The sequence below is a fragment of the Sinocyclocheilus rhinocerous genome, unplaced genomic scaffold, assembly GCF_001515625.1.
Source record: "Sinocyclocheilus rhinocerous isolate Xijiao unplaced genomic scaffold, SAMN03320098_v1.1 scaffold989, whole genome shotgun sequence".
Lineage (NCBI taxonomy): Eukaryota > Metazoa > Chordata > Actinopteri > Cypriniformes > Cyprinidae > Sinocyclocheilus > Sinocyclocheilus rhinocerous.
The window spans coordinates 6699-17696 of NW_015650004.1; the positions used below are offsets into that span (position 1 = coordinate 6699).

The 10998-nt window shown below is 48.4% G+C and overlaps 1 protein-coding gene across 1 annotated transcript; it reads left to right on the forward strand.

Annotated features, from left to right (window-relative positions):
• Positions 1-576: 576 nt before the first annotated feature.
• Positions 577-4681, forward strand: LOC107711289 (uncharacterized). Its single transcript, XM_016516262.1, has one exon. It carries the CDS (start codon positions 2577-2579, stop codon positions 4476-4478), a length of 1902 nt encoding a protein of 633 aa, XP_016371748.1. The 5' UTR covers positions 577-2576; the 3' UTR covers positions 4479-4681.
• Positions 4682-10998: the final 6317 nt, after the last annotated feature.

Genomic DNA, 10998 nt, shown 5'->3' on the forward strand with positions numbered 1-10998 from the left:
TGTCTACCTCATCAGGACTCTTGTTCAGCAATCGAAGCCAATGCAAGTAACCGTTTACAATTATTTAGATGCGTGTTTAAGTTTCAGCCCCTTTTTAAGGTGATTTTTGATTCTTTGATGATTTTCAAAGGTTGTGGTTAAGTGATGTGAAATACTGCCAATCTTTTCTTTCCTCTCTCTTTTTCTTACTTTGCTTCATTCTGTATATATGTGTTTTGCTTAGTTAGTTATATGTTAGATATAGTTTCATTTATTAAATCCCTTATATTCACACATGATTGTCTCTGTTGCTGCTCACAATTCAAGTCAATGAATGTTCCAACCCTTGCTACATATGTTAAATTACTGCTAGCACTGCATAAATAAGAAAAGATTATTCTTCCTTGGCCAGGAAAATAATCTTTCTTTGAATTGATAAATGATTATTTTGTCTGCTCGGTGGACGGACAGATCAAGTAATGGTAATATTGATTCTGCTACAGTTAATTCAAAGATCTAATCTAAATATTTATTATGAATCATAACCAGTTATAATTCGTCATAAATATTTCCCTTTTTGAGTTGAAAAACCCTACAGTTTTGGTGGAGATACGCGGGCACATTCAAACTTGGTTTGTGAGCAAACAGTATCAATTTATTTGTGTTTTTATATTATGCGCGCTTAGAGTGAGACAAGTCGCAGCGCGAACTCACTCTTTTGGATTGGATGGTTAAAAGCCACCTCCAGTACTGTATTTTAACAGCCTCTATTTGTCTAACATTTAGTCACTGTTAATTGTTAAAGTAAACTGCAGTTCATAATATTAAAATTGTTCTCTAAAGACGAAGGAATCTCTTTACAGTACATTTTAATATTATCAAAATCGCCTGTTGGAACGAAGAAATCTTCCTGCATTGCGATAAAGATAGATTTGAGCGATGCTCCTCTTATCATCTTTTAAAGGCCTTATTTTGATCGTATCGCTAGATTGAAGTCATTGCGAAGTTCCAATTTCATTTAACTAGACGATCTAACTCCCTTAGGTTTAACCATCAGAGTAGCTATCTAATGCGTGCCTAAATGCAGATTTGATCATAAGAACACTGTAAGCCAGTAGACGGATTGAAATGTAAATGGGAGCTTTTAAAACCTTGATCAAGTGAAATTTGCATAACAACAGCGAAGAAACCCTGTTGCTCATAGTATTTATTTGTGTACTGGCAGCGAAGAAATCCTGCTACACACCATTAAGCAGTTAAGTTGCACAAACCGTAAGAATCTGTTGGGATTTGACTCTCAATGTTCTTGTGATAACTGCAGTAAATTTCGTTAGAATGAGAATAGTCTCACACTAAACGCTATCAGTCTAAGCACGATTGGAGTTAAGGCACAGTACCTTAAACTAACACTAGAGGGCAGGCTGTTTAAGTATCTAACACTTCTTGAACTCCTTCTACCTTCCTGTTTTCACCTTGGGTGGGCGCACCCACTCCCCCTTGTGGGCATTCTCTGCTAGGTCGACTTGGTACTCTAATTTGTTGATTTTAATTTCCCTTCTGCTTCATCGGTCATTATCATTCTAGCCATTCTAGTTACCTGCAGTTTCATTTTTAATTTTATTTATTCATTTATTTTTATTTCTTGTTTTCGTATTAGTTTTTCATATCCAGTACTATTTTTGTTTTTCTTTATTATCTTTTATTACGTTTATAATTTTGTTTGTTTTGTCCTTTTTTTTAAAAATTATTATTTTATTTTTTTTATTTTAATTTTAATTTTTAATCAGGGTCTCTCCCCCTTTTCTCTCCCACTTTACCACTCACTTATTTAAATTTAGTTTAAACAGTGTTTGAATTCAAATTTAAAGTTAATTTCTGTATTCTAGCCATTTTTGTTCACCTATAGGTAACACTCCCTCTAGTGCTTAGTTGGTGAAGTGACAGTTGCCTCCACGGCGGATCGCAGTGAGCTGCCACGGGATCCAGATTGAATCACCTCAATCCATCACTAAGCCTAGCCATAGAATACTGACCCAAAATTAGGGTGCTCCTAAATCTTTAAGGTAATTAGCCGCTCCACAGGCTGCCACACTAGATGTTATGACCCAGCAGCGCCCTCTACTCGGTAGGCCCTGTCATAACCCCTAACAGCAGTAAAAGGCTTAAACCTGCTCTCTCCTCTATCCCTCTCTGTGTTTTGATTTGTTGATTTGTTTGTTTTTCATTTTGTTCTGTTTTGTTTGCCTAGAGACCGAACCTTTGAGAATCATCAGGGAAGGCTGAGTAATAGATTGACGACCCAAGCTGCCAAAGTCTTAAGACGATCACGCTGTCAACAATCTGAGTTAGATCCTTTCCGGTGCCCCCCCCACAACAATTAGACACACCGTGCCATTCACGGCCGAGATAACAGGTGTCTGGTCTACACTCCGCAAACTGTTTGTACTCCTCAGACAGACCGTGCATAGAACGTATAATTACTATAATTGCAGCCTGCTAACGCTGTAAGGACTTGCATTGGCCTTTTCGTGCTGTCCCTCTCTCCCTCTCTCCCTCTCTCTCTCTCTCTCCCTCTCTCTTTTCACCAGTGAGCCAGCATGTCTCGATCATCCAGCCCTGATGCCCACTGGGATCGACTAGCGTCCTGGCTGAGTGCCATAACTGGTACACTCCTGTCTGAAGCAGCCGGCGGCCTGCAGCACCTGAGCCGGGAACAGCTCGACGACAACCTGAGCGCCCTGATGTCACACGATCCGACACAGGACTACAGCCACAAAGATCTCACCAAGATCCTCGGGCCCCTCGCCCACAACCTCCTCGCTCAGGCAAAGCTGGGAGAAGCAAGCATCTCCCGCATGGAACAGGAAGCAGCAGCGCTGAAGCTCCAGGCTGAGGAGGCTCAGAGAAACCTGGTGCTTGCTCAAAGTCAACTGGACCAGCTAACGTCGGAGACTCAGCACCAGCACAGGACGGCGGATGAAAAGGACCCAGAGCTGCAGGAGGAAGTAGAAAGACTCCAGAAAGCCTTAACTGATCTCCGTGTAGACACAACACGCCGAGAGCAGTGGGAAAAGGACACCAGAGAGGAACTAAGTGAAAAACTTCAGCGAGCCGAGGCTCTCCTGATGAGAGCAGAGACTGAACTCAAAGAGAGAGATGCTAGGGCCAGGGCCTGTGAAGGCCACCTGCAAAGTTCCCGGGCTGAAGTCAGTGCCCTGGCCCAACAAAGAGACTATTTAAAAGATGAACTTGATACGGTTCACCGAGAGCTTAAATATGCATATAGACTGCAAAGTGACTCTGAAAGGGAAATGCACACCACAGAATTTCCCCTAACCAGCAGATTGATACCTCCTAGTCAAGGGTTTCCAGTTCGAAAGGGGGGTGAGAGCCCACTGCTCAAGACATCACCTGCCAGCATCCCTGAACCCCCAGCAGCAGCAAGGGGGTGGGAGCCTTTTCAAAGGCTGTCTTCCAGTCACGGCGTGTCACCTAAAGAATTGGATAAGCTGGCTAGAAACATTCCCACTTTCACTCCAAACCCTGCAGGAGGCCACGATGTGCACGCCTACTTAAAAGACATTGACTTTCACTTGCAAACTGTTGCCAATGTTACCACACGAGACAGACTCTATCTGCTCCGAATCACCGCTAGCCGTGAGGTGAGGAGCTTTCTAGACCGGCAGCCAGAAACGGTCGAAGTGGATTACCAGCAAATGCAGCAGGCTCTGATTAAGGAGTTCTCTGACCCAGAGTCAGAGCAAGGACTGATTACTGCCATGGACCTTAAACAGGGCAGACAGGAAACCACACAGGCTTACTACAACAGGCTCAGACAGGCCTACTTCGGAGCACGGAACGAGCCAGGAATGGAACAGGATTTCAACTTCAAAATTCTGTTCCTCCGGAACCTGCACCCAACAGTGAGCCACCACTTGGGGGTTCTGGCTTGCCCACGGACTATGTCCACCCAACAGCTGCGAGATTTGGCCCATAAGGCCTATGTTAAACAAAAGACTGCTTCTGAAAAGACAGGAAAAAACCCCACAATCTATCCTGTCACTAATCAGAGTTCTGAACTTGCTCTAGAGGGCGCCGAGCCAAGCCACACTGACAAACCTGTCAACACAATGTCAAGGTCCTTCCCAACCAGCAGAGAGCAGCATGGCCATGGTGGTGCCCGTCCTAAGCACCAGTATGAGCGCCCCGAGAGATCCTGGGACAGGTCACAACCACCCCTCAACCGAAGGGGTGGAGCCACATGGGAAGCCAAGAGACGGCCCAAGGGGAACCGACACTCACAGACACAAGCACCAAGCTCGGACTGCCAGCAGCAGAACCCCTCTCAACAGGCCCTGGACAAGCCCAAATATAAACCATCCACAGAACAGAACCAGAAAGCTACATCTGAATCAGCAGAGATCATGAGACTTTTAAAGGAACTCCTCCAAGAAAAGCACCATAAGGGAAAGAAAAGGGATGAGTCAGATCAGCTATGACTAAGCATTAGCTCTGACCCCAACGCCCACTCAGAGTCCCCTCAAAATGAACTTCCCAACCAGATCACTGCTAATCCACTGTTAACCACAGAACCAGATATCTCATCACCAAGTGGTGACATCACTCAACCACCTCAGCTGACTGTGGAACCACCAGAACCAGCCAACATCCCGCAACACACCTCCAGCCAGGACTGCAAAGTACCAGAAAGTGCGGTTTTGGTGGTCTGCCTCCCTGACGAGCCACACAAGACCAGCTCTGACTGCTTGCCAGTCACCACACAAGCCCCAGTGCCGAGACTCCTAGGGAACCTAATCGAAAGGGGGGTGGCCAAAAAACTCTACCTGGCCATCACATTAGAAAATGAGGTGAGACTGGAGGCCCTGGTGGACACGGGAGCTGACCTCACTTTAATGTCTAGCCAACTTTTTGACAGACTTCAAAGTGAAGCCAAGAGACAGAATCGAACTCTTAACTATCAGAGGTGTGTGCTGAATGTGCAATCCTACAGCCAAAATGAGGTCCAACTTGAACAGGTAGCTCCAATTCACCTGACCATCGGCCCTATGAACTTTGTGCACCCTGTGTACATTTCTCCATTGGACACATATCCTCTCCTCATTGGCAAAGACCTGCTAGATCGCTTTGAGCCATTGCTAGATTTTAAACAACTGAAAATCTGGGCTCAAGTGCGAGAACCTCTGCCTCCTCAGTCACCAAGACCACCCCAGACAGACTGTCAGGTCACAAAGGTCGCGGGAAATCTCGCCGCCAGCCGCGGGAACGTCTCGGCCCAAGAGCAAAGTTCAAGGTCGCTGCTCTGTACTTTCCAGTTAGCCAAAGACTCTGACACATACGGCCCCCACGTTAAGGGGGGCTTACAACTGAATGATGTCACAACAACAGACCCCATACTAGCACTGTGGGCAGACAATTCAGCCATCAGCCTCTCACAGTTCAATGCTCTCAAACAGCACACAACGAACATTCCTTTTGCTAACAAGCGCACACGATTCCCCTTGAATCCCTGCCCATCAGCTATGGTGACTGCCAAGGGCACCTGTGCCCTGAACTTGAGGTGGAATGACAGGTGTCTAACCCATTACTTCCTGGTCCTTCCAGACGCACCGCATGATGTCTACATCGGAGCAGACATTCTGATTCGCCTCAGGGCTCACGTGGACATGATCAATGAAGTGATATGGGCTCCAATGACCTCACAGCCACCCACAGTTCCTGTCAACCATGAGAACCTCCTGTCAGGCCAAACCATCCCTGAGGCCTGCACGCTAATCAATGAAAAAGAGACTGTAGTACCAGCTTACACCAAAGGGGTCGCTGTTCGACTCAACCTGCGAAGCGGCCAAGCTCTCAGCCACACCCTAGGCTTCTTCCAACCTTCACCCGAATGTGGGGAACTGGGCCTCACTTTGGAAGCCACACCCCTCGTTGAAGTGACATCTCGGGCAGTCTACATCTTGTTCAATAACTGCACGGCAACGGATGTCAGAGTGCCTAAGGCGTACCGTCTGGGTTGGCTAGTGAGTTATGACTTCCATGACTTTGAACTAATTCTACCAATAATTGGACCCATCTCAGATTCAACGATTCCAGAAGGAAGCTCGGGCCACACAATGTCAACAGCACCCTTCAAGATCATCACCATAACCTCAGTCATGCCAGTGGTCAAGGAGCAGGTGTGTAGAACAGAACTAACAGAAGACCAACACTTTGCCGTGTACACGGTCTCTAACCACTCCACCTGCATAAATGACAGCGTGACTGCACCTCTGACCGCCCACGGCACAGAGGAATTAACGACAGAAGAGCCATACCCAGGTTTTGAGACACAAGTCCAGCAAATTCTGAAAGATGCTGATGCCATACAGGAGGATGCAGACCGCCACAAACTCCGTCAAGTCCTGTACAAATACAAGGAATCATTTGCCAAGGACTCTTTAGATTGTGGCCTCACTAACCTCCATGTTGTGCGTGTCCCAACGCACCCAAAAGCTCCACCCACTTTTGTCAAGCAATACAAGATCCCCCTTGAATCGTACGAACCCGTACAGGAGATCATCAACTCTATGCTTGAGAAGGGTGTCATTCGTCCGTGTAACAGCACCTACTCTGCCCCCATCTGGCCTGTCATCAAATCAAATGGCAAGTGGCGGCCGACCATCGACTATAGGAAACTGAATCAACAGGTGCCATTGTCGCGATGGCCTATGACCCAGCTGGAACAGGAGATACCAAGAATCAGAGGAGCCACAATCTTCTCCACTCTTGATGTGGCCTCAGGATTTTGGACTATACCAGTGCATCCAGATGACCAACACAAGCTGGCTTTCACCTTTTGCAATCGGCAGTACACCTTCACCAGGTGCCCATTCGGCTATGCCAACTCACCAGCCGAATTTAACATCTTCCTCAACAAAGCATGCCCGGATGCCAGGGTAAGAGGGAACTTAATCTATGTTGACGACCTTCTGATGAAACACACGACGGTGACCGATCACCTGAAAGAAATTGACCACGTCCTGCACCAACTGACCGCCGCCGGTGCCAAGATTGCCCTCCACAAAGGACAATGGTGCAAAACCAAGGTCAATTACGTGGGCATACTCATCGGACCACGAGGTATTGAGCCACAAACCAGCCGCATCCAGGCCATTCAGAACATTAAACCACCTGCCAATGTCTCAGAACTCCGAAGTTTTCTAGGCGTGTGCAACTATTCAAGGCAGTTCATTGAGAACTATTCGGACATTGCACGCCCTCTCACTGCCCTTCTGAAAAAGGACTGCCCCTTCGCCTGGACAGACGAACAGCAAAATGCCATGAATGAGCTGAAACAACATCTGTGCATTGCTCCATGTCTGGCTTACCCAGATCCACAGAAGGAGTTCTACTTGGACGCTGGATTCTCCAGCCACTGCCTCAGCGCTGGTATATACCAACGGCATGACCAGGACAAAAGAGTGGTCGCATATGCCAGCAAGACTCTTCTTCACCCAGAGTGCAAATACTCAGACTGTGAGAAAGCCCTGCTCTGTACTGTATGGGCCATCCAGAGATTCTCCAACTACATCGGAGCACAGAAAGTGATCATAGAAACTTGTCACCAGCCTGTCACATTCCTCAACAGCCAGCGCATCCGCGACGGTGTGGTCACAAACGCACGCATAGCCACATGGCTCATGGCCCTCCAATGGCGCAACATAGAAGCACGATATGCTCAAAATCACAAGTCGGCGCTGGGAAACGGCCTGGCAGCCTGCCAAAGCTGCTCCGATGACACACCGACTGAGATCGTAGAAGCAGAAAGGCCCCAACCACCGCCACCTACCTGCCACAGGTATTTTGACGAGAATGTCTGCCAAGGCATGCCCACAGCCTACGTCGATGGATGTTCCTACAACCACGAGGGCATCCTAAAGGCAGGTGCTGGTGTTCTCTGGCTAAATGATCGACCCTGCCCACCACAACACTTCAAACTGGGTCCACAATCATCACAATATGCTGAGATAGCAGCTATTCTCATAACCCTGCAGATAGCATCAACCCATAACATCAGAGAACTGCTCATCTGCACAGACTCCAACTATGCCAGACTTGGCTTCACATGCCATCTTCCAGGCTGGAAGCAAAATGGTTTCAAGACAGCAAACAACAAACCAGTTAAACACCAACACCTGTTCCAGGCATGCGACGACATCACAAGTGAACATGATATGATCGTCTACTGGAAGAAAGTGAAAGGACACTCAAAGCAACCTGGTCCAGACAAGGACCTCAACGACCAAACGGATGCCCTAGCCAAAGCAGGTGCACTACACGGCGAGTTATGGTCTCCACCAACCCACCAACCCACCCTTAACGTGGCAGCCATAACCCGCAGCAAACACACTCAACCCACCACAATGCCCACCTCACAGCCGCTTACGCTGGCTCCTCAAATCTCCACTAATGACATTGCCGACATGCAAGCTTCTGACTCCGCCATCAAAACCATCCTTCACCACCTCTCTGACCCCTCCAGCCACCCTATCACACCAGATGAACTTGCTGCTGCCCCAAGCCTCAAACGGCTATACCACGTAACACACATGCTGCGTGTGATAAACAACATCCTGTTTTATGCCCCTGATGACCTCACTGCACCAAGGCTTGTGGTGCCACACTGCCTAAGGGGGGTGATGCTGATGTATGCTCACGACGCACCATGTGCGGGACACCACGGCACAAGAGCCACTTATGAGACACTTAAACAAGTGGCATACTGGCCCGGCATGCAGCAAGATGTGGCAGAGTACGTGAAAGGATGCCTTGTCTGCTGCCAATTCCAACCGTCTAACCCAAACCACAGAGCCCCACTGCAGCGCAGAGGAGTCACGTTTCCTTGGTCAGACCTTCAAATTGACTGGGTCGGACCCTTACCCAGGTCAACAAGAGGCAACAAGTATTTCCTCACAGTCGTGTGCCAGTTCACAAAGTGGGTAGAATGCCTCCCAGCACCCAATGACACTGCTCAAACTACAGCATACCTCCTGTTGAATCACATTTTCTCCAGGTTCGGGCTGCCGCTGAGAGTCAACTCAGACAGAGGCACCCATTTCACAGCTGAGATCATGCAGCAGATTTGGAAACTCCTGGGAGTACAAGCACAACTGCACATCAGTCACCATCCAATTTCTTCGGGCCAAGTGGAACGGACGAATCAGACAGTGGTCAGCATGCTAAGAAAATATGTGTCTGCTAACCAAAAGGACTGGGATGTGAAACTGCCCCTGGTGCTCATGGCTATCAGAGCAACTCCACAAGAGTCAACAGGTGTGCCTCCCTTCGAACTAATGACAGGCCGGCAAATGACATTGCCCTTGCACCTGCTGTACCAGCCAGGAGACTCCAACCTTGTCACCGCCTACACCACTCATCAATACCTTGATGAACTACACCGGCATTTGAGAACCACATTTGCTTTTGCCCAACAACGACTCCAAAAGAGCGCAGAAGGCCAGAAAGCATACTACGACCGGAAGGCGTCACACAAAGAACTGGATGTGGGCGACAGGGTCTGGTACCACAGCTACGCACAGCCTCCTCAGACAACCTCTCATCGGCTATCAAAGAAGTTTCTGCCACACTGGACAGGACCGCATGAGATTGTGGACAAACTCTCCCCTGTTGCATATCGGATCAAGCTGAGTCGGGGACAGAAAGAACCAGTTTTCAAATGGGTCCATCGTAACCAGATCAAGAGACATGTGGCTGCTGGCAGGGAAGGACAGGGGGGAGCTAGTGCTAACTAGGCCTTGCTATAGTCCTCAAACAAAGACTGTTTCGAACAGACAAGAACTTCCCTCACTGATCCACTGCCTTTCTCCCTTTTCTCTGAACCAGGATGCTGCTGTGGCTCTCCATCCTCTGCCTCCAGCTAAACAGAGGACAGCCGCAACCCGATATCACATCACCAGGTCCAGCATCAGGCATTGCACTGAGGGACCAACCTGGACTTCTTATGACCAACTGTAGGACTCACACCCAGAAGGTGTACGTCCGACTCGACCCCCGAAATGTCTACCGGACACATTATCCCCGGGCAGCTGCACACTACAGTTGGGCAGGTGCCCAATGGACTGAGAATACCCTCGCTCACGCAGAAGCCGATATCAAACACATGCTCTCTCAGTTGCAGAAAATGACTGTCACTCAAGCAGAGCTAAGCGGACATAACAGGCGTGACAAACGATTCCTAGGGGCCTTGCTCGGAGCTGCTGCTGCTGTTGGAACCCTGTTCAACCTGGGAGTGACCAGTGTCAACTCCGTGAGCCTATCTACCCTGAGGCAACATGTAAGGGAGATCCAGACTGAGATGCCCCAGCTGAGAGAACAACTCACACTACAGAGCCAAACCCTACAGACTATAGGCAAATCATTGAAGGGCACCCTGGTGGTTCTGAACACCCACAGTGTCCTGCTGAACCAAACTGTAAACTCCGTGAAACAGTTATTCTCTGTTATACAGAATGATGTTGCCCAAACTCAGCTGGTCACCGCACTGATGTCTGACATGCTCCGTGAGGTGAGCTCCTCCATTGACAGCCTAGCCATGGGTAGAATTCCTCCGTATCTGGTGCCCCTGAGCCTAGTACAAACAGTGTTATCCTCTGTAACTACCCGTCCAGCTGACCCTCTTCAAGCCCACCTTGCCTACTCCCTGGGAGGGTCCATCCTGCTACATGTTGACCCTGAGCAGAGCGAGATGGCGTTTCTTCTGAATCTACCCATCATTGAATCTGACAACATTTACAGACTCAAAGACATTGTCAATGTTGGATTTTGGCAGGGAAACACTCACATCAGAATACACACACCAGATATGGTAGCCTACCACGACAATAACCCACAGTTATACCTGGCCCCAAACCTGCGCATGTGTACCCTGACCAAAGACATTCATTATCTCTGCCCCAGCAAGCCCTTCCTTCGAGACAACACTGAAGGAATCTGCGGGTT

Coding starts and splice junctions, on each gene's coding strand:
- LOC107711289 (XM_016516262.1), top strand. CDS start 2,577: ATGTCTCGATCATCCAGCCCTGATGCCCACTGGGATCGACTAGCGTCC.